General features: G+C 48.4%; 10 protein-coding genes across 10 annotated transcripts; 3 read left to right on the forward strand and 7 right to left on the reverse strand.

Annotated features, from left to right (window-relative positions):
* Positions 1-600: 600 nt before the first annotated feature.
* ACX2 (Acyl-coenzyme A oxidase, peroxisomal) lies at positions 601-2,560 on the reverse strand (the record flags this gene model as incomplete). Its single annotated transcript, XM_031153525.1, has 6 exons — positions 601-1,106; positions 1,160-1,731; positions 1,784-1,933; positions 1,982-2,101; positions 2,161-2,359; positions 2,407-2,560. The coding sequence occupies 6 exons, from the start codon at positions 2,558-2,560 to the stop codon at positions 601-603; spliced, it is 1,701 nt and encodes a 566-aa protein (XP_031001386.1).
* A 2,350-nt stretch (positions 2,561-4,910) lies between these two features.
* On the reverse strand, positions 4,911-6,386 carry palc-1 (pH-response regulator protein; the record flags this gene model as incomplete). The annotated part of the gene is made up of 2 exons (XM_031153526.1): positions 4,911-5,162; positions 5,217-6,386. 2 exons carry the CDS (start codon positions 6,384-6,386, stop codon positions 4,911-4,913), a joined length of 1,422 nt encoding a protein of 473 aa, XP_031001393.1.
* A 416-nt stretch (positions 6,387-6,802) lies between these two features.
* LHYA1_G008607 (uncharacterized protein) lies at positions 6,803-7,246 on the forward strand (the record flags this gene model as incomplete). Its single annotated transcript, XM_031153527.1, has 1 exon — positions 6,803-7,246. The coding sequence occupies one exon, from the start codon at positions 6,803-6,805 to the stop codon at positions 7,244-7,246; it is 444 nt and encodes a 147-aa protein (XP_031001394.1).
* Positions 7,247-7,379: 133 nt separating this feature from the next.
* TAF3 (Transcription initiation factor TFIID subunit) lies at positions 7,380-8,066 on the reverse strand (the record flags this gene model as incomplete). Its single annotated transcript, XM_031153528.1, has 2 exons — positions 7,380-7,615; positions 7,664-8,066. 2 exons carry the CDS (start codon positions 8,064-8,066, stop codon positions 7,380-7,382), a joined length of 639 nt encoding a protein of 212 aa, XP_031001392.1.
* Positions 8,067-8,473: 407 nt separating this feature from the next.
* Positions 8,474-10,036, forward strand: taf7 (Transcription initiation factor TFIID subunit; the record flags this gene model as incomplete). The annotated part of the gene is made up of 1 exon (XM_031153529.1): positions 8,474-10,036. The coding sequence occupies one exon, from the start codon at positions 8,474-8,476 to the stop codon at positions 10,034-10,036; it is 1,563 nt and encodes a 520-aa protein (XP_031001385.1).
* Positions 10,037-10,248: 212 nt separating this feature from the next.
* On the reverse strand, positions 10,249-10,976 carry LHYA1_G008610 (uncharacterized protein; the record flags this gene model as incomplete). Its single annotated transcript, XM_031153530.1, has 2 exons — positions 10,249-10,481; positions 10,571-10,976. 2 exons carry the CDS (start codon positions 10,974-10,976, stop codon positions 10,249-10,251), a joined length of 639 nt encoding a protein of 212 aa, XP_031001389.1.
* A 447-nt stretch (positions 10,977-11,423) lies between these two features.
* Positions 11,424-11,850, reverse strand: nuo-12.3 (NADH-ubiquinone oxidoreductase 12 kDa subunit, mitochondrial; the record flags this gene model as incomplete). The annotated part of the gene is made up of 2 exons (XM_031153531.1): positions 11,424-11,506; positions 11,622-11,850. The coding sequence occupies 2 exons, from the start codon at positions 11,848-11,850 to the stop codon at positions 11,424-11,426; spliced, it is 312 nt and encodes a 103-aa protein (XP_031001388.1).
* A 440-nt stretch (positions 11,851-12,290) lies between these two features.
* gar2_0 (Protein gar2) lies at positions 12,291-13,952 on the forward strand (the record flags this gene model as incomplete). Its single annotated transcript, XM_031153532.1, has 3 exons — positions 12,291-12,887; positions 12,942-13,549; positions 13,598-13,952. 3 exons carry the CDS (start codon positions 12,291-12,293, stop codon positions 13,950-13,952), a joined length of 1,560 nt encoding a protein of 519 aa, XP_031001391.1.
* A 911-nt stretch (positions 13,953-14,863) lies between these two features.
* LHYA1_G008613 (uncharacterized protein) lies at positions 14,864-15,575 on the reverse strand (the record flags this gene model as incomplete). Its single annotated transcript, XM_031153533.1, has 2 exons — positions 14,864-15,076; positions 15,138-15,575. Coding segments are annotated over 2 exons (651 nt in total), but the record flags the coding sequence as incomplete, so codon positions are not given.
* Positions 15,576-16,861: 1,286 nt separating this feature from the next.
* LHYA1_G008614 (uncharacterized protein) lies at positions 16,862-18,089 on the reverse strand (the record flags this gene model as incomplete). The annotated part of the gene is made up of 2 exons (XM_031153534.1): positions 16,862-17,901; positions 17,954-18,089. 2 exons carry the CDS (start codon positions 18,087-18,089, stop codon positions 16,862-16,864), a joined length of 1,176 nt encoding a protein of 391 aa, XP_031001384.1.
* Positions 18,090-18,607: the final 518 nt, after the last annotated feature.

Genomic DNA, 18,607 nt, shown 5'->3' on the forward strand with positions numbered 1-18,607 from the left:
AACCCTAACCCTAACCCTAACCCTAACCCTAACCCTAACCCTAACCCTAACCCTAACCCTAACCCTAACCCTAACCTGCTAAGTTAGCAGCGCCCGGGCCAATCGCGACTCTGCATTTCTAGTGTCTGAGTCAGAAAGCGCCCGCGCATAAGAGGTAGTCCTACCAAGATGCCATATTGCAATAAAAGGCTTAATATAGTATTTAATAAGTTTAATAAAAGAGAGAGAAGAATCTTCATCTGGATCCGAAGAAAAGTAAGCGCCCCCTGGTTAAGGCTTAGTAAGCACAGGCACAGCCCGTGCTTTACCCCTAGGGCTCGCCTCTTATAGTTGTAAAGAAAACATAGATATTATTTATAGCGAAATCCAACCCGAGCACTAGCGCTAACAATCCTAGAATGGTTTATTACTAAAAAATACTATTGGGATAAGGGCTTGTATTTATGTGATTTAACATAGCTTTGTCAGTAAAGACTCATAACCTCTTTGCATATTCAACATCAAGTCTATACTACGTAGTAGAGAAGTGATAACGGACACATGTGATACTAACATATACTCTGTAAGTTTTGCTTCAAAGCTCATAAAAAATGCTTGAACTCAAATCTTACAATTAAGACTTCTATATTTCGGAAGCTCCAATACAAAGCGATCCCACCGCTCCGCTTGTATTATAGGAGCAGAGCAATACGGCTCCGCCCTAGTATTATTAAGCAAAGTTTTAATATTCGGCAGGGCGGAGTTCAGCGCAGCGTCTTCTCCCTCTATAATCTGCTGACGCGACAAACCAGCTTTCTCGACATACCAGCTCGCATCTTCCTGGATAGCAATTGACTCGTAGATGTCAACGAGAGACTGGTCCACGTTTGCCTGGACCGCAGCTTCGTAGGAAAGCCGGTTTGCAATTGCCTTAATTAGTGGCTCGCAGAGCGGAAGGATCAGGCGATTAAAGTCGTCGCTTCGATGATTCCCGTTTTTCATCCCGAAACTCCGCATAATATCTTGGGCTTCTTTGAAAAGGCCCTTCTCATGCTGAGCAAGCAAACAAGATGGATAAGATGAAGGAGGCATTTCATATCTTCCAATAAGGAGTTCGGATGCAAGCCCTGCAAGTAGTTAGTAGGCGGAACCTTTCACGTATCGTTTTATCCATTCTTACGTATACAAAGTACCAACGAATCCCCTTCTGCAATAGAAACACCCCGTGTATCCTGTTGCAGCTGAACCATTTGATTGTATGCGAAAACCCCCTGGGCCCCGCAGCGTTCGGTCAGTTCGTATAGGCCTTTCCTAGTTGCCTGGACAAGATTGACTTTGAAGGCCGCCCCAAGGCCGTCCCGGACACGCTTTTCGAGAGCAGGATTAACAAACTGTTGTATCGTATTCCTAGCATAGGCATCAAACACGGCCGTTTGTGCCAGAACATGTAAGATGGGTCTTTGTTGGGTACGAAAACTGATGATGGGAACAGGAGTTCCATCCTTCCCTGTTACCATCCGGCGTAGGCTATACTGTCCTGCTATAAAAGCGGCCAGCTTCAACGATCCGATGTTCGTGGTGCTAAGGCAGAGGGTGCCAACGGACACACGTGAGATTACGGACATGAAATTATCGCGCATGTTGGAGGGTTTTTCCAGAGATCCAAGCAATGACGTGCTTGGAAGTCGAACTTGGTCAAAGGATGTGATGCAGTGATCGACCGGCGTAGATCCGCCACGCTGCGGAAGAGGCCTTTTGGGATGTCAAGTTCATGGAAGAAGGGTATTATATGGTTATCACGTACCTTGCAACGATACCTTTACACATCGTCACGCCGTCATTGAGTTGCACAACAAAAGGTCGGACCCCGCGGTCTTCTCCAGCCACGACCAGCCGTGCAATTACAACGGCCACTGTAGGAAACCCTTTTTTTGGAGTGGTTGGAGGCATCCACCTAAGACTGTCAACCTAGTTTACTAAACAGTTATAGTGTCCTACTCACTTCGATGCAGCAAGGGTTGGCGAATGGAGCTCAAATCCGCCACCTGGAAGCAGTGTGGCTGTTGTCTCGAGATTCGCAGCATCCAGGCCGTGTCCCATTTCGGAGAGAAGGAATTGGGCACTGTGTACGGGGTTGAATTAACACTGCCACTATAAAATCACGTTGAAATCCTGGCTTACGAGACATCAAAATTCAGAATGCTTTGCATCAGTGGCTGCAGATCTGGCCGGTCAACTGCAAATCGTGATATCGTTCCTCCAGCGAGGTTGTATTGTATGGTGATTAACGTGAGAACCGCCATGTCGAATGGACAGATCAGATCAAGGTGCAATTGCCAGAATTTCGGGCTCAAATGGAGCACATCTTCTAGTTGCAAACCTATCCATGGATTAGTCCGATGCTAGCAGGTCTCAGGATTGCAGTACCGTATACTCTGCCTACGAGGCGTGCTCTTGAGTAGGCACGAACCGTGAGACCATCATCGCTGAGATTCGCAGTCGTGCTTTGAAATAATGGCAAGTCGAGAAGAGGAAGGGTTGGAGTCGATATACCTGTTGGCATAGTATAATCATACCCCATGGCTGCTTGCAATTTTGAAAAAGGCGGTTTGAAAAGCTCGAAGTTGAGCTGTTTCCAAGTTTGCGAGCTATATTGACTATGGCGAATGTCTTATAACCTTCTCAATCCTCTTATCACCTCCCCCGGGACCTTCCACTTCTTTACAATTATGCAGATCCCACTTCCACGGCATGGGAACTATGGGCTTGCAACAAAACCCCGGCAAGGAAAACCCAACAAAGAACGAAAAGTAGAGGAGAGGGACGGAAGCTTTCTAACGGATAGAAGTATAGCAAGATATTTAGACGGAGAGGAGTGGAGGCTTGAAATGACTCCGACGTTGCAATAAGGGGCTGAGAAGATAGATCGCCAATAATGTTTCCTAGTCTAAGCGTCTTTTCCGCGGCTAAGGGGAATACAAGAAGTAACTATAGCGCGGATTTAACAAGTCTTGATAAGAACCTCACGGCAGATGGAGCGCATCCCTCGTTGTACGTAGTATCTCGGATTGCCCGGAGTTGATGTATTCCTATCTTTGAAGTCTAATAGTAGAAGTGTTTGTACTCCACAACTTTATATTCTGTGCCACTTAGAGAGCTTAGATCTGACGAGATATACGCAGGATCTATCATTTCCACGCTAAACAGTCTCTACTATCAGACGTTAAAAACATGCTAGTAATGTGACCTCTTAGCTCCTACAGTGTTTGCATCCGCCTCCACAATTAACACTGCCGCACAGGCCAAATTTAGATAGAACGCACGCTTTCTAATATTACTATAAAGCGACTATAACGCGTGCAGATTAGCTATGGATGCGACCGCAAGACACTTAAGAGTTAGGGAGACTTTCAATCTAGAGCAATATAATAGACCGATCAACAATTCAAAAGAATGTTTTGCTTACAGATATAGTTTAGTCCTATTATTCTAGAGGTTTATACTCGGGTTATAAGCCAATTATATGCGGATTGCAGGATTTTAGAGATCTCCTTCGGCAGTCGTCATCGCGCTAAGTAGTAGAGAGTGTCAACAATGCAAGTATTAAGGCAGGGGTTATTTCGATTTAAGGTGAAGACTTGATTTTACTAAGATCTACGGTTCCTGCGATGAGATATCCTCATGCATGACTAAGCTAATCCGATGTTCCGTCAACACGCGTGGTCCAAAAGCCACCTCCACAGTATGTATTAGTTGGTGCGATCAGTTAACAATGACCCGTCCCGACACTAATTATCAATATTGATAGGCGACTAGTTTTCTTAAGGTCGAAAGCTCTAGGAACGACCGAGGACTTAGACCTCCGAGGGACAACTATTAAGGATAAGACTACTATGGTACTCGCTTTTTTTCATGAACTGGTGCTCTCAGGAGGCACGACCGAAGACGCCCGCAGCATTTAATACTCTCCCCCCTCTTAATAAAGGTTAATGATCCTTCGCCACGTCGTATAAACAGGGGATTTAAGCAAATGATATTACTACATCTTAGGCCTAGTAGGACCTTACAAGGACTTTACAAGTACCCTGCGCCGTGAATAGTGGGCCACTTGCTAGGGCATCTAGCTATTCAGTTCTATGGGATTCTACGTTATATGGATATTTTACGTGATTTAACCTTTATTAAGAGGGGGGAGGAGAGTACCCTTTTGTGCACCTAGCGAATTGTGCAGTTGTGAAGAGTTGACTTTGATTAGACCTTTGAGACTCGTAAGCTCGTGTGAATCCTTGGTCTGATCGTGCATGGCGCAATGGGCCGAGGCGTGGGGTGATTCTATCCTGGGGCTTCTTAACTGGAGTGGAGAATTATAAAATTCAGCCATGAAAGTTATCATTTATGCACGGAGTTACCCCTTCCGTTTTTGAGCTCTTTCGATGTTAAAGTATTTTGTTCGATAGAGTTCGCATTTGGGAAGTCGCAGGATCTCATTCTAAAAGCTCAAGTCTTAGGTCCCACAAGATTTGTCTTAGACTAACTACTTGAATGTCACGAACCCTAACATGCCCACTCATACAAATGAACTATCCGGAGGAGAAGAAGCCCTGCTCTTCGGTTTGTTGAATGTTGTCGATGATTGGTGAATCTGTCTTTGTCACTGGCCGTAACACTAAGATGGGCTTTATGAATCACAATCCGGTCCAGCTTCTGCGTGCTCACAAGAATCTAATAGTATTCAAGAAAGCGATAAGTACAGGCAGCTTCGGCTAACACAATAACTAATATCACAGTCTATAGACCAGACAAGCGACTGGATGCCCACCTGATAGAAGCGTCTAAGTCACATGACTAGAAAGGTCCGCAACCACTCCCTATAGTCCCGACACTTCACTTAAGATCAGCCCAGAGCTTCGGATTGAAAGATGGTAGAACTATTAGTAATAACTATAACTACTCGGATAATCTTCTTTCGTACCTGGGAACGCTCCTACAGGTTCCTGCTTCTTAGAATCTTCATCCGAACTTGCATCACCATAATCATCCACGCGATCAGGCGGTGCTCTCATGTTCTCTAGAACAGAGGCCTCAAGAACCGGAGGAATAAAAGCTTTCATGCTGTGAATCTCGCGCCCTGATGGCATAGAAGACATCAAGGGTCCAATTGGGGGTATGGATTGCGTGTTGATCTAAAGTCGTTATTAGATATGATGCGACAATTTCAAACGCAGAGAGAAACTTACCGTATCGTTCATCTTGTTCCATTTCTTCTCCAACATCTCCAACACCCTGCCCTCCTCCGACTTCCCAGCATCAGCACCCCAATCTGCCCCATTTTCCACCCTCCTGTCCTCCTTATCCGCCCACTCTTTCTTGAAACGACCTAAACTCAACCCCTTCTTCCCGTCCTCCTTCAACGCCAACCCCAGCTCATGCATACCAGCTTGCAGCCAAGCTAGTCCCGCGCCCGTCTGTCCGCCTAGCTCGGCATCAATGCCAAAGAACCGACATGCCTTGCCACGCCCCGTCCTCCTCAAATCATCGACGTACTTCAAAAGATCAGAATCAATCTTCCCCTTCCCAGAATGCGAGCTCAACAACGAATGTGCATTAGCAGCATGTTCAGCAGCCGCCAGGCATAAACGTGCGAAGAGGTGCGCTCGTACTTTTGGAATCTCAGGGGCTTTGATCATCCACTCCTTGTCATTCTTGTTACGATCTTGCGCTACAGCGGCAGGATAGGGATCATCTTTCAGGACTGCCAATAGAGTAGCCTCAGCCATGGCTAATGAAGAGAGAGCCCGGAACGTGGATTTGGTGATGTCTGTGCAAGGAGGATCTGTTGCGACTTGATCTGAGCGCGTAGAGAGGTAGTCGTGGATTGAGGACGCTAAAAGGAGGTGCTTTGTTGCCGTTGTAATGGCGAGGGTCCGCTGTTCGGGGGTGGGAGATGCGGTTGCTGAGGAGAAGAGGGGATTGAGAGAAACTCGGGACAGTAGGGTGTGGGTATATGCTAGTGTTGAGAGGACAAAATAGATCTCATATTCGAGAGACTTGATCTTCAACCTAGTAACTTCCCGCCCAGGAATAGCATTGTCAGACAGCGTTGGCCTCCATTCTAGAATTGGTGTTGATTTGAGAACAACGTCTAGTTCTTCGCCAGCTACAGTCTGGCTTCCAAGCCCCGTATCAAGTGCGAGTAGATATGGAATGTAATTGTTGAGACTTTGAAGTATATTCCCCAGATTTGATGCTTGCTCATGATGTGGTAGACGTTTATGTTTTTTTAGATTATTTCGCAGAACTCCACGATAAGTGCTCGCTGATAGTGGAAGAGATGGATGAGAGTCGCTATTGAAAAAGGAAGAAACGGAGAAGGCTGATGTAGTGGGGAGAGTGAAGGGGAAGGGCATGGTTGTGAATGGCGACTGGCCCACTTGATCACCGCGGCTGGAGTAGTGTGAGGGCTTGAAGACTGATGAGTTTGAAAGGCATGAAGTGTATCATAAATAAGAATCCGACTGTATCTCGTAAACCATGAAATAGGTTGAACGTGGTTATAGCCGTAAGGCTGTGGTTAAAACAAGCAAGGCTCTCTTGGCTCGCTTGGCTTGGCTCAGCTCAGCTTCAGCTTCACATTAGCGAGGAAGCTATCTAGCGGTACGAGGGGGTGAATCTAGAAACATATCATATCAATACGTCACAGCGGGGGGTGGAACAAAGGTTCCAATTGCCAGATTTTGTTCACTTCAATCTTTACAATTCTACATATCACCAAGTCTCAGATTCTACCCCCTCTCAACATTAAAATTCACCCAAAATCAACACAATGTCGGCCTCCAAAGACCAATCCTCCCTAAACTCGGGTCGAGGAGCAGGAACAACATTCGGCGCCAATGACACCAACCCGGAATCCACTGCTACCCCAGCGATGTCTGTAGGCATGGCCACTGCAGCAGGCCATGGCGACCACCCCAAAGACAATGCAGACGACAGCAATGCCACGTTACCAGGAAGCAAAATCGGACCACAGAATGAGGATCTTGAAGGGGACCAGATGCGCGCTGCTGGAGAGGGAGAAGTTATGGATGCGCAGTTCAACAAGAAGAATGCTGGCTGGGGTGAACAGAACAGCTTAACAAGTGATCTGGACAGACAAAAGGCGGAGCAAAAGGGGGCAAGGGAGGATATCAAGGCTGCAAGGAAAGGGGGCGAGAGTGTTGATGGGGGAGCGGGGAATAGGGTTGAGAGCGAGGGCATCGGTTCAGTATGAAAGAACAATCGGGAGATTTTGGGTTTGACATTGAGAACTGTATCCTCTGTGGTGGTATCCGCATGACTCCATGTATTTTATATACTAAACTTCCCCAGACGCCGTCGCGATGCAGAAACGATCATAGCCGCACCTAAAACTCGATGTCATCCATATCATCTCCCAACGAGCTTAGAGTTGAAGACGGGCGCCGCGATGAGAGGATCGAGGTGTCTTTTCGAGGTTTCTTCAACCTTTCGGCCCATTCCTTGACGCTGCTTATATCTCCCCCTTCCACCTTGACTGCTCGAGGTTCCGCGGGTTTTCCCAATATCGTCCCATTATATCTCGTATCTCCCTCCGTCGTCGTATTGTGCTTCTTCTTGAGAGCTGCGTATGATTAGCATATTTTTCACCTTCTATCCCATGGCCACAAACCTGCCAAGTAATCCTGTTTCTCAGAATCTCCCTCCAACGCGACTCTCATAATATCCTTATTTCCCGGTCCTTGCGCCCAAGCCAGAAAGGCATCCATACCCCGTGTATCTTCCTCACCATCAAACTCCTGTTCTACCATCGGCTTCTCCGGTATCAGCGCGCCGCAATCTTGCATTGCCATCCTGACATCCTGCACTGAAATCTCCAGCGCAAGCTCGGGCTCTGTATGATTCAGCGCTGCATGATTTGCGGTTGCTTGCGCAAGCAGGAACATGTATCTTGCCGCCAGATCGGTGAGCGTGTCAAGCACAGAGGGGCGTGTCGAGTGGTAACCTGCAGCGCGGAGGATGTGGAGGATACATGGACGTAGGAGGGAGTGGTGGAGAGCGTGGGGAGTTGTCATTGTGACTGTTGGGTGTCAAGTTGGTAGGTTGGCAGGTTTGACGGCAAAGTCAAGGAACGTTTGACGTGGAACTCTTCATGGCCGTCGCAAGGTCGTGGAAGGATTCGTAGTTGTATGTTTGTGAAATTGTTGGTATGGGATTGCAAGGATTGCAAGTGCAATGTGAATAGGATGGGAGGGAAGGGAAGGTTTGCTTGTTAGCAGCTCAGGCGCATTGCGTCAAGGGTTTGCTTGGCCCGCCGTATCGAATTTATATGTCGTCTGGTCCAGCTCTCTCTTCCTTTCAAGAACGCAACGCCAACACCCACCCATCCTACCTCCAAAGGATTCGAAATCGACTGCATTCCTCGGGGTCTTGTCCCATTATTCCCTTCCGACCTTTGGAACGCCGCCAACAGATTGTCAAGATGAGCGGCATCAAGTTAAAGCTTAACACCGGTATCCCCAGAGATCCATCCCTGGCCACACCCTCCGCAACTCCAGGCGCTGGCCCACCTCCAACACCCAGAAGTTCTACTCCAGGAGGCCCGAAACTCAAGTTGATCGCCAAATCAACGCCTTCAACTCCCGCCCCCATCATCGAAGATGTCCCCAAGCCCAAAAAGACCAAAGCAGGCCGAGCGTCCAAACCAAGCGCCAAGCTCCTCGAAAGCAAGAAGCGCGCCCCCAAAGATATCGACTCGGAAAGCGACAATGAAGGCTCCACAATAGCAGTCCAAGCCCCTGCAGCAAAGCGAGTAAAGCTCAGTTTCGGTCCCAAAACACCTGCTGCTGCGCCGACGCCTGTTCACATCAAGCCAAAGTTGAAGGGCAAGCCGCCGAAGCACCCTCCTGGAGAGGGTTATGATTCAGAAGCCAGCGACCGCGAACTGGACCCTACGATCGAGGAAGAGTTCGTGCTACGCATGTTCCCCGGTGACGACTGCGAGTACCTGCGCGAAGCGATAGTGAATAAGAAGATTGGTCTGCCGCTGAGTCAAGGGGGCGCGGATGTACAAATGAAATTCTACGAAGCTAATGGACGGCGAGCATCAGTCAATATCAGGGGGCATCTCTATGCTGCTGCGCTGGTGGATTTACCGTGTATTGTGGAGGGCATGAAGAGTTGGGATAAGAGGGGATGGTGGAAGAGTGCAGATATTTGCCAGATGTTATGGGTGTTTGCGCCCATTGCAAAAGAGGATGAGGCGAAGACTATTCCGTTGCCTAAGATTATTGATCCGAAAACCTTTCAGTATCCTCATGGGCTGACTCCGCCTATGCATTATGCCCGCAAACGCAGATTCAGAAAACGTATTAGTAGAACGGCAATCGAAGCTGTGGAGGCGGAGGTGGACAGGCTGATGGAGGAAGATAAGGCGGCCGTTACATCAAAGTGGGAAATGTTTGATGTGGAAGAGGAGAGCAGGCGGGAGAGTGCTTTTAGTCCCGAGAGCAGTCCTGATGGATACGAGGATGGACAGGGACAATATTCCGAGGACGACGATGCCGAGGGCGAGGTTGATGATATGCCTGGCTACTTTGGTCAAGATCATCACGCTAATGGGGCAGCGGATGAGGACATGGATGCAGAACTGGAGGCCGAGCTGGAGGCAGCTATGCAAGCTGAGAATCTTGAAGCCGCGACTCCAATGTCTACGAATGAAGGTGCTACTCTCAATGGGGGGACTCCAGGTCGTGCCGAGGAAGATAGTGGAGATGAGTCAGTGGAGGATGAAGATGCGGATGACGAAGCCGACTCGGAGGGAGGTATTGATGAAGAAACCAGGGCCAAGCTTGCGCAGATCCAAGGCATGAGGGAAGATATCGTGGATCTGGAGAAGCAGATTGAGAACGTGCAGGCTCAGCTAGCGGCCCAGACTAATATGCTCTTAAAGAAGCGATTAGAGGATAACGTTAGGAAGCTGAAGGCTGAATTACAATTGAAGAAGTCTTCTATTGGAGAGGGGAATGGGGATGAGGATGACTAGTCGGAGAAGCAGAAGTAGATGATCTGAGAGATCTCATATTTGTACAACAAAGGCATCAATTATGATAGCCTAGCTTTGCATTGCAAGCCTGTTTGTATAATACTAATACCCGTCAAATCATACAAAATCCCCTGCACCTGTGACTGCGTACAATAACAATCCAGCTTGCAATATACATGCCACCCCTTTTCTATATATTAATACACACCAACCTACATGGCCTTCAAATAATTGGCCTCCTTGATCTTGGCCCTCCTCTCCTTCCTCATGGCTCGCTTCAACTCTGATCTCTCCCCCATTCCCTCCTCTCCAGTCGGCAGATCCACACTCTGTCTTGTAATGGGTACTTTGGGCGTCAATGCAGAAATATCGCCCGAGGCGAGGAGTTTGGCCTCGAGTTTGCGCTGCCGTTTCGCTGCTTTGCGTCTGAGCTTCTTGGATTTGGCTGCGGGTACATCATTAGCCCTTCAATCCCATTTCTTCTCTTCGAGTCTCTGAGAGCATGGCAAAAGGATTGGGTAAGAGGCTACTTACAAAACTCATCACCATCCTCCTCGTTCACTATACCAGCGTTGTCCTTTACATCCAGAACATGCCACAACCAATCTGGATACTCCTCTTCTGCCAATGCAATCGGATCTTCCTTGCCCTTGAAATAGTTCAGCCCTTTCATGACCGACCCCGGCAGACATATCGATGCTGGCAACACAGTGGTCTTGGGTTTCGGTTTTAGTGATGTGCCCAGGGAAACATCGTTTGGTTTTGGTGAGAGAGGAGTGCTAAAGGGTTGTGCTGCAGAGGTCGAGGTTGCTGCTGGAGGGCTGGAGGATGGTGCGGCAGTTGTAGCATCCAGGCGGGGAATTGAGGATGTGAGAGAGCGCGAAAAGATTGAGGGCCGTAGAGAAGATGCGCTCTTGCGCAGACAGGAGCGGCAGATCATTTTTGTGGTTTTGTGCTGAAAAGGTTTGAGCTGGGTTGGGCTGGGCTGGGCTGGTTACTTGAACATGAACTTTTTTGGAGGTTGTACGGGAGCCGGAAGAGCACGGTTGCGACGCGAATATCAAGCTCTCGAGTGGTTGACTGAGTGAGTGTACTTGAGCTATGGCAGCTTCGGAACGGGTTGAAATGAAATTTCAATGCTCCGAATGCTGGTAGATACGTTTGATCATCACGATTAGAAACAGTCATAAGCAATTGAGTGAGAGCTTGAAATTACAAAGGTGCACGAGGAGGGTTGGGTGCAGACAGCTGCATTTGATTCATGTCGCTGCACTGAAGCTGGTTTCTATTCATACAACAGCATTTCATCCAGCCATGCATCACGTCTTAGAGTTTGCCAGTCCAATTCTAATACTCTCTCCCCGGTATACCCTGCTGCAAACCGATCCTATTGTGGCTTCGAGATGTGGTTTGTTTGCTCAAACAGATATCCCCGGATCTTGGACTCCTTCAATAACTCGAAATACCGTTCTGAAAGACATAATGAGTTAGTTATAAGGTTTAAAATGTGGCATATATCGTCCCCATTCCGATCAATTGAAAGCCCCAACGCCAACTGCACGTATGAACCTCCGGTGTTTCTTACCTCTCAAAGCTCCGCACTTCTCCAAATGGTTGACTCCCTCGCGGTAATAACACTTCCCCATCTCTTCCCGAACCAATCTCGCCATCATACTCCTGACCCATTGTTCCCGGATAATTGCATCCTGGGCTTGCTTCAATCGAGCCGTATCATCGTAATCGACGCCGTCAAAGGTTGGAGGGACCGTGGGTTTCTTGGCCAGAAACGCAGCAGACTCGGGAGTGGGTGCCATGGTAAGGTGATAGGCCGGATTCAGAGTGATATCGAGGGTGTTGAGCAGGACAATTTGAATGGTGGTGGCAGGTAGTAATGCACTCTTCGTAGAGCTGCGATTAGAATGCGGCTCTTTCTGGGTAGCAAATGGATATGATCATGAAAATCCAAGTCACGTTTACCGCTAACCCTTTGTAGTATAGTTCCTTCTAGCCCCCGCTATTGATAAGCGAGGGTGAATATTTGATCGAGTCGGACTCGATAAGAGCTTTTCACCGCCTCCCGCTTTTAGTTCCCCACTTAACTCAACTTTTTTTCATCTACAAAATAATTCTTCTTCCCACATCCCACCTCCACCTCTTCTTCACTTTTCACATCTCAACTCCTTCATACACATACATCTTCCTATCATACTCGTACCCATACTCATACTCCTCTACCCAATACAAACTCTTCATCATGTCCAAAGTCAAGGGTTCCAAGACCGACAAGAAGGTCAAGTCTGAGGTCAAACCACTCTCAGCAGTCAAAAACGCGTCTGTCACTAAACCATCTCAGACTCCAGCCGCCAAGTCCAAGCAAATCGCGAAGGCCACTGCCACCAAGGTCAATGGCAAGAAGAGCAGCAAGCCCGTCAAGAAGGCCCCATCGCCTTCCTCCTCCGAGGCCGAGAGCGACAGCGAAGATGAGAAGAAGCCCGCCGCCACCAGCGATTCCGACTCTGATGACGACTCTTCCGCGTCCGAGGCTGAGGTCGCAAAGCCCGTCTTGAACGGCAAGGCTAATGGCAAGACCAACGGCCAAGCTGCCAAGAAAGAGGTAGATACCTCTGATTCCTCTGACGAATCCGAGTCTGAGGGCTCGGATTCTGATTCCGAGGCATCTGATTCTGACTCCGTTCCCAAAAAGTCTGCTGCTGCCGCTTCCGACAGCGAAGACTCTTCCGACGAGTCCGATTCTGATGAGGAGACTGCACCAGCTGCCGTCGCCAAGAAGGTTGTCGAGACTGCAAAGGGTGCTGTCAATGGCGCTGCCAAGGTAGTTGCCAAGGCTACTGTGAGTTTTGCATCTATTCCTTATCAATTCTTTCGACTCTAATCCATATACTAGGAGTCCGATGCTGAGTCTGACTCCGACGGCTCTGACGATGATTCTGACGCATCTGGATCTGACTCTGAATCCGACTCTGATGACTCTGCCGCTGAGACTGAAGCTCCTTCCAAGAAGCGCAAGGCCGAGGACGAGCCCGTTGCATCTGCCAAGAAGTCCAAGACCGAGGCCGTCGATGACAATGGAAGCAAGAACCTGTTCATTGGCAACCTAAGCTGGAACGTCGATGACGAGTGGCTGTACCGTGAATTCGAGGAGTTTGGAGAGATTACCCGTGCAAACATCATCACTGATCGTGAGAGTGGACGCTCCAAGGGATTCGGATACGTCGAGTTCTCCAGCTCTGCCTCGGCTGCTGCTGCCCTTGCTGCCAAGAAGGACCAAGATATTGACGGTCGCAAGGCCAATGTCGACTTCTCTACCCCAAGATCCAACGATGGTCCAAAAGACAAAGCAGACAGTCGTGCCAAGCAGTTCGGCGACTCAACCAACCCTCCTTCTGACACCCTGTTTGTCGGTAACTTGTCATTCGATGCTGATGAGAACGCTGTTGGTGAGGCTTTCGGCGAGCACGGAACTGTCGTAAACGTCAGACTTCCTACTGACATGTGAGTATCCTCTTCCGTGCTTTGTATGCTTCATGCTAATAATATCAGGGACTCTGGTAACCCTAAGGGCTTCGGATACGTCACATTTGACTCCATTGACGGTGCCAAGGCTGGTTACGAGGCCATGAAGGGACAAGAGATCGCTGGTCGCCCAGTCCGTCTCGACTATGCTACACCCAAGCCAGACCGTGGTGCTGGAGGTGGTGGTCGTGGAGGTGGACGAGGAGGTCGCGGTGGCTTCCAAGATCGTGGAGGACGCGGAGGTGGTCGTGGCGGTGGACGTGGAGGCAGCCGTGGTGGCTTCGGTGACCGTGGAGGACGTGGAGGTGCTCGTGGTGGCCGTGGCGGAAGCACAAACCGTGGTGGCTTTGGAGACTTCCAAGGCAAGAAGCAGACTTTCTAAGTCGAACATGTTGGCTGCCGCACTGATGCTTCTACGGAAGTGTCTCGTTGACTTGTGGGTCGTTGGCTTTGTGGGTTGTGGGCTCTTGACTATTCTCCTTCATAGGAGCTGTGGGTATTGAGATCGAACTTGTGGGCTGAGGCATTCTTCACCAGTGGGCTGTTGGCTTGTGGCTGCCTGTTACACACACAACGGGCTTTTGGCTTTTTGATACCGATATAGGGGGCGTTTGGGATACTACCTGTGGGCATGCGACATACTACGAAGTCGAGATGAATCTTCTCATGTCTTCCATATTCTTGGATAGATATCTTGAAGTGGATCGAGCTTCATGTGGGCTTCTCGAGGGCATATCATAAAAAGTACTTGTTTTGTTTTCCCTTTTCCGGATATCTTGCTGTGCGGTAGTTTCGCACAAACTCCTTGTTTGTAACATAGTCTGGTGAGTATGCTCCTGCTCTGCCTCTTGCAATGGATTAGATACACCCCGTACGCGTAATAAAAGAACATTAAGACCATCTATTTGCTTTGCATGGTTGTGATAGTGCTCTTGAAATCCTTCTTGTTGGCTCTCTTTCAAGTCTGGGGTGGGATTCCAAGTCCTAATATATTCTAGTAAACACACTCTGAATATATTCATTATACCATACATACCTCACAGCGCTTTGAAGCTAGGTGACCATTGCTGGTACTATGACGCAGGTAGTATAATCTGAAGATATATACCCCGCTCAACCGTGTCTTACCCACTATGAGAAACGACGAGGCAAATTAGATGGCATAATATTGGAGCAGAAACCTTTTACATAAATATAATTTTCGGTGGCAAATAACTAACTGCCAATAACATTTTCATTCCTGCCCTCCCTAGAGCGCCAAATCGATAACTTTACAACCTATACAGCTTTACCCTTAACAACTTTCGATGTATCCTCGCCTTCCAACTTATTCTTGAAGTCATCAACTGAGATGGCGGACTTCGTAGTTACACCGTGGTGCTCCGATGGTTCTTGGTGAGTCTCCTTGATATTAACCTTCTTATGAGTAACAGATGGAACAATGACCTCTATTTGTATCATGTCAGCAAATCCCCTCGACAATGTTATTTCAATCATCAAACTTGCCTTTCTCAATCACGGGCTGCACAGTCTCATGCAGATGATGATGTACGTGCTCCTCCCCTACTGTTGGCTCCTTTGTCGTGGATTCAACCTGCTTCTTCTCGCTTGTGCTTTCGAAGCCTGCTCGATCTGCCTCTGCTTTAACCTTGGCCGTATCATCATCGTGGTCGAAGCTGCGGTGCTCTGTCTCCTGAACGTGGTCATGCTTCTCGGGGCGTACTTCGGAGTCTTTGAGAGGCTGGACGGTGGTGTGGTAGTGGTCTTTGTGTGTTTCTTTCTCGACGAAGGTTTGCTCGCGGGTTTCATGTTCTTTTTTGATATGCTCGTGCTCTACAGCAGGGGCGACCTTTTGAGAAACAGTTGTGTCTACATCTTCGCCGGGGGTGGAGACAGCGGGTGTTGCCTCACGATCAGAATTGGAAGTCTCGTTGATAGTTTCCTTTTCGGGAGCTGGGCTTTTAGGGGCGAAAAGCCTGTTGACTGCGGATGAAGCGGCGTCCATGATGTATGTTTATATTAAGGCTTTGGGTTGAGGATTGTTGGGTGTATAGATGCTTCCTTGAAGTGATTATTTGACAAATATAAATATAATTAGGTCCAGTTCAGACCATCTGTTATATACATCATCTCTACGATAAAATCTACGACGTAATACTATTTCATTGCGTCACGAGTATAAGAACCAAGGCATTAGATTAAAATGCAAGGGTGTGTAAAGTGTCGTCCCGAAAACCTGTATGGCTAGTGCATGTGGCGAAATGTTTTAGGTAACGGAGTGATGGATGACATATCACTAATCCTTTATATACTAAGAGGATATTTATGACGTTGTTTCTTTTGTAGTAATAATAATATACTAATAATCTTAGTATGTATTTAAACTGGGCAAAACGGCTTTAGTTTTAAGTTTCAAGCTTAAGACACCTTAGAAGCAAATACTATGGTATACTTGTCACTAGAGCTTCATAGCTACTAGAGACTTGATATTAGAATTCGAGATACATGATTGGCATAGTACTAATTTATAATCGCATAGACTCTGAATCCTCTGAATCCTTCAAGATCTTGCACATGTCCTCCAGAGTCTCACATTATGTCACTCTGGCTATGATAAGGCATTACAAGCGCACCGAGAGACGTCGAATAGCCTGTACAACGGCTCTGATCATCCTATTGATGGGCAACTCTTGGAAGCGCTCCTCAACTTTATTGCGTCTTCCAAAGTCATGCCTCTGGTACTGAGTTTCAAGGTGCCAAGACAGAAATACGAAAATTGGGACTTGGAGAATTTCTTTCCTCGCAGTTTTGTGTACCGTGAGAGTTCTTTGGAAAACATTCCCAAATTAGTACCCAGGCATGACTCTGGTCCTCGAACGTACGAAGTGTTTACGCTGAAGCTGTCAATGACGGGGTCAGCGCCTCTTGCTTTGATTAATCAATGAATGAATATTACTGTATACAACAATATTTCGACACGCTGTACGTGGAGAGACCATGGTACAGGTGTTGGCGAGTGGGGTTGAACATTATGACCAGTCCCAAGAAGCTTTTTAACAGCTGTGCTATTCAAGAGATCTCACAAGTAACGCTTTGGGCGGCTTTCGTTTATTAACTTTCTTCTGATTAGTCCTGTGCACCCGATCCTAAATCCAAATCTACATCATGAAAGATGAGCGCTCAGACAATGTGTGTGTATGTAACCCAAACTCCGTCCCAAACCAAACCCTATCCCATAAATCATCAACTTGCACATTCAATCATATCTCCTGGTATCTTTCATCTCATCAATCAAGCAACTACACTCTTCCCACCACCACCGATCCCCCACTTAAACCTCCTCAGGCTACCACTCCCACGCATAGCCTCCCGTCCACAACTCCCCCCATCAGAAAAGCCCAAGCCACTAACTTCCTGCCTCCCAACCTCGCGTCCAATAACATAGCCGGCGCCAAAGCCCACCACTGAGACCAGAACAAGCACGCCGGCACTCAGTACCCAGGTAAAAAGAGTGCTTTCGTCGCCCGCCTCAGCAACAGCCACTTTCTTCCGCCGTTTGGTCTTCTCCCCACTCGCAGCAGCTTTTCTCTTGCCCTTTTCAATGGCCTCTTGTGACGATATCGATGGACTGCTTCTAGCACGCGTAGAGGGAGAAAGCGGACGGGAACTGTTGGGTTGTACCGCGCCAGTGAGCTGGGACTCGGGAACAAGGCGTAAACCCATTGGCTCTGCGCTTGTTGGTGTGGGATTGGTAGCAGCGCGCTTGCCCCTCGCAGCGGCGGCACCGATTGAGAGCAGCGTTGTGAGGGATGCGCGAAGGGCGGCGTCATGGTCGGTTGCGTTGTAGGATTGCTGGCGTCTGCTGCTGGAAGCGTATGGGTTTATGTTTCGTGGTGCAGTGGAGGAGGGAGGGAAATAAGAGCCTGGGACTTGGGGTCGCGATGAAGGAGGATGGGAAAATGCGTTTGGTTGGGGCGTGAAGGCTGGCTCTGTAGTTCGGCGGCCGAGGGCCGTAGAGTCGTCTTCATCGTCCGAGTCGGAGGAGTATGATGGGTTGATATGCTCGTTGGAGCTGGTGAGAACGTGGTCGTGGTCTTCTTCTTCTTCACTCTCGCTCTCTTCGTATTCCTCCTGACTGCTTGTGCTGGTCTGCCGGGCTTCCAGACCCATACGAGAAGGTATGCCGGGCTGTACACGTCTGCGTCGGTGGGTTCGGGTATGGGTATTGGGGTTTACACGGAGGCCAGTGGTAACGATCTCATCGCCGATGGAGGAAAGGGAGGAGGAGGAGGGTTGTGAGGCTATCTCGACCCAGGATTCTGATGTCAATACTGTTAGCGGGGTACATTTACACCGTATATATTTGTTGGGGATTGGAAATACCATCATTTCGTAATCTGGGGGGAACTCCTGAGGATCGTGCCATGTGTTCTGAGATCCTACTCTGTCTGCTCTGCTCAGCCATAGCCATGTCGCTGTTGTGTCGTGAAGGAGGTTCTTGAAGTGGTGGTGGCGACATGTTGGCTTATTGTGATGGCGGGGCTGAAGCGGTGAGGTTGAACGAAATGCCGTGATTTGATTATAGGATGATCTTGGTTTTGGTTTTGTGTGGACTGTTGATCCAACTTGGCTTATGCGAATCCACTGGTTGATAGCAGAAATGCGGTCTCCTCAGAGCCTGTCCTGTGGACTGCACTGCTTCTTTATGCTGCGGACCGCGTTGTCTTTACTGAGTGGTGTCCTCGTAAATAGATATGCCTATTCGCTATCAAGGAAGCGCTGTGAATACTCGGCAGTCCGTGCAGTGATCACCAAAAGGTGAGAGGAATTGGTTACAGCAAAGAGAGAAAGTATCAGATATACAATTTCATGGCTCTCTACTTACTCAGCCCCCATAGAATGTCATTATGTCTCAATTATACCTCGTGCCCTTGACGCCCTGCCCACCCCCTCACCTTCTTTCTTTCCTCAGGCCACCACGAAGAGGATAATTCCACATCTGCTGACCGCTAAACTGATACTATATTGGCCCTAAGA

Source organism: Lachnellula hyalina, assembly GCF_007821495.1.
Source record: "Lachnellula hyalina strain CBS 185.66 chromosome Unknown contig00249, whole genome shotgun sequence".
NCBI classification, from domain to species: Eukaryota; Fungi; Ascomycota; class Leotiomycetes; order Helotiales; family Lachnaceae; genus Lachnellula; species Lachnellula hyalina.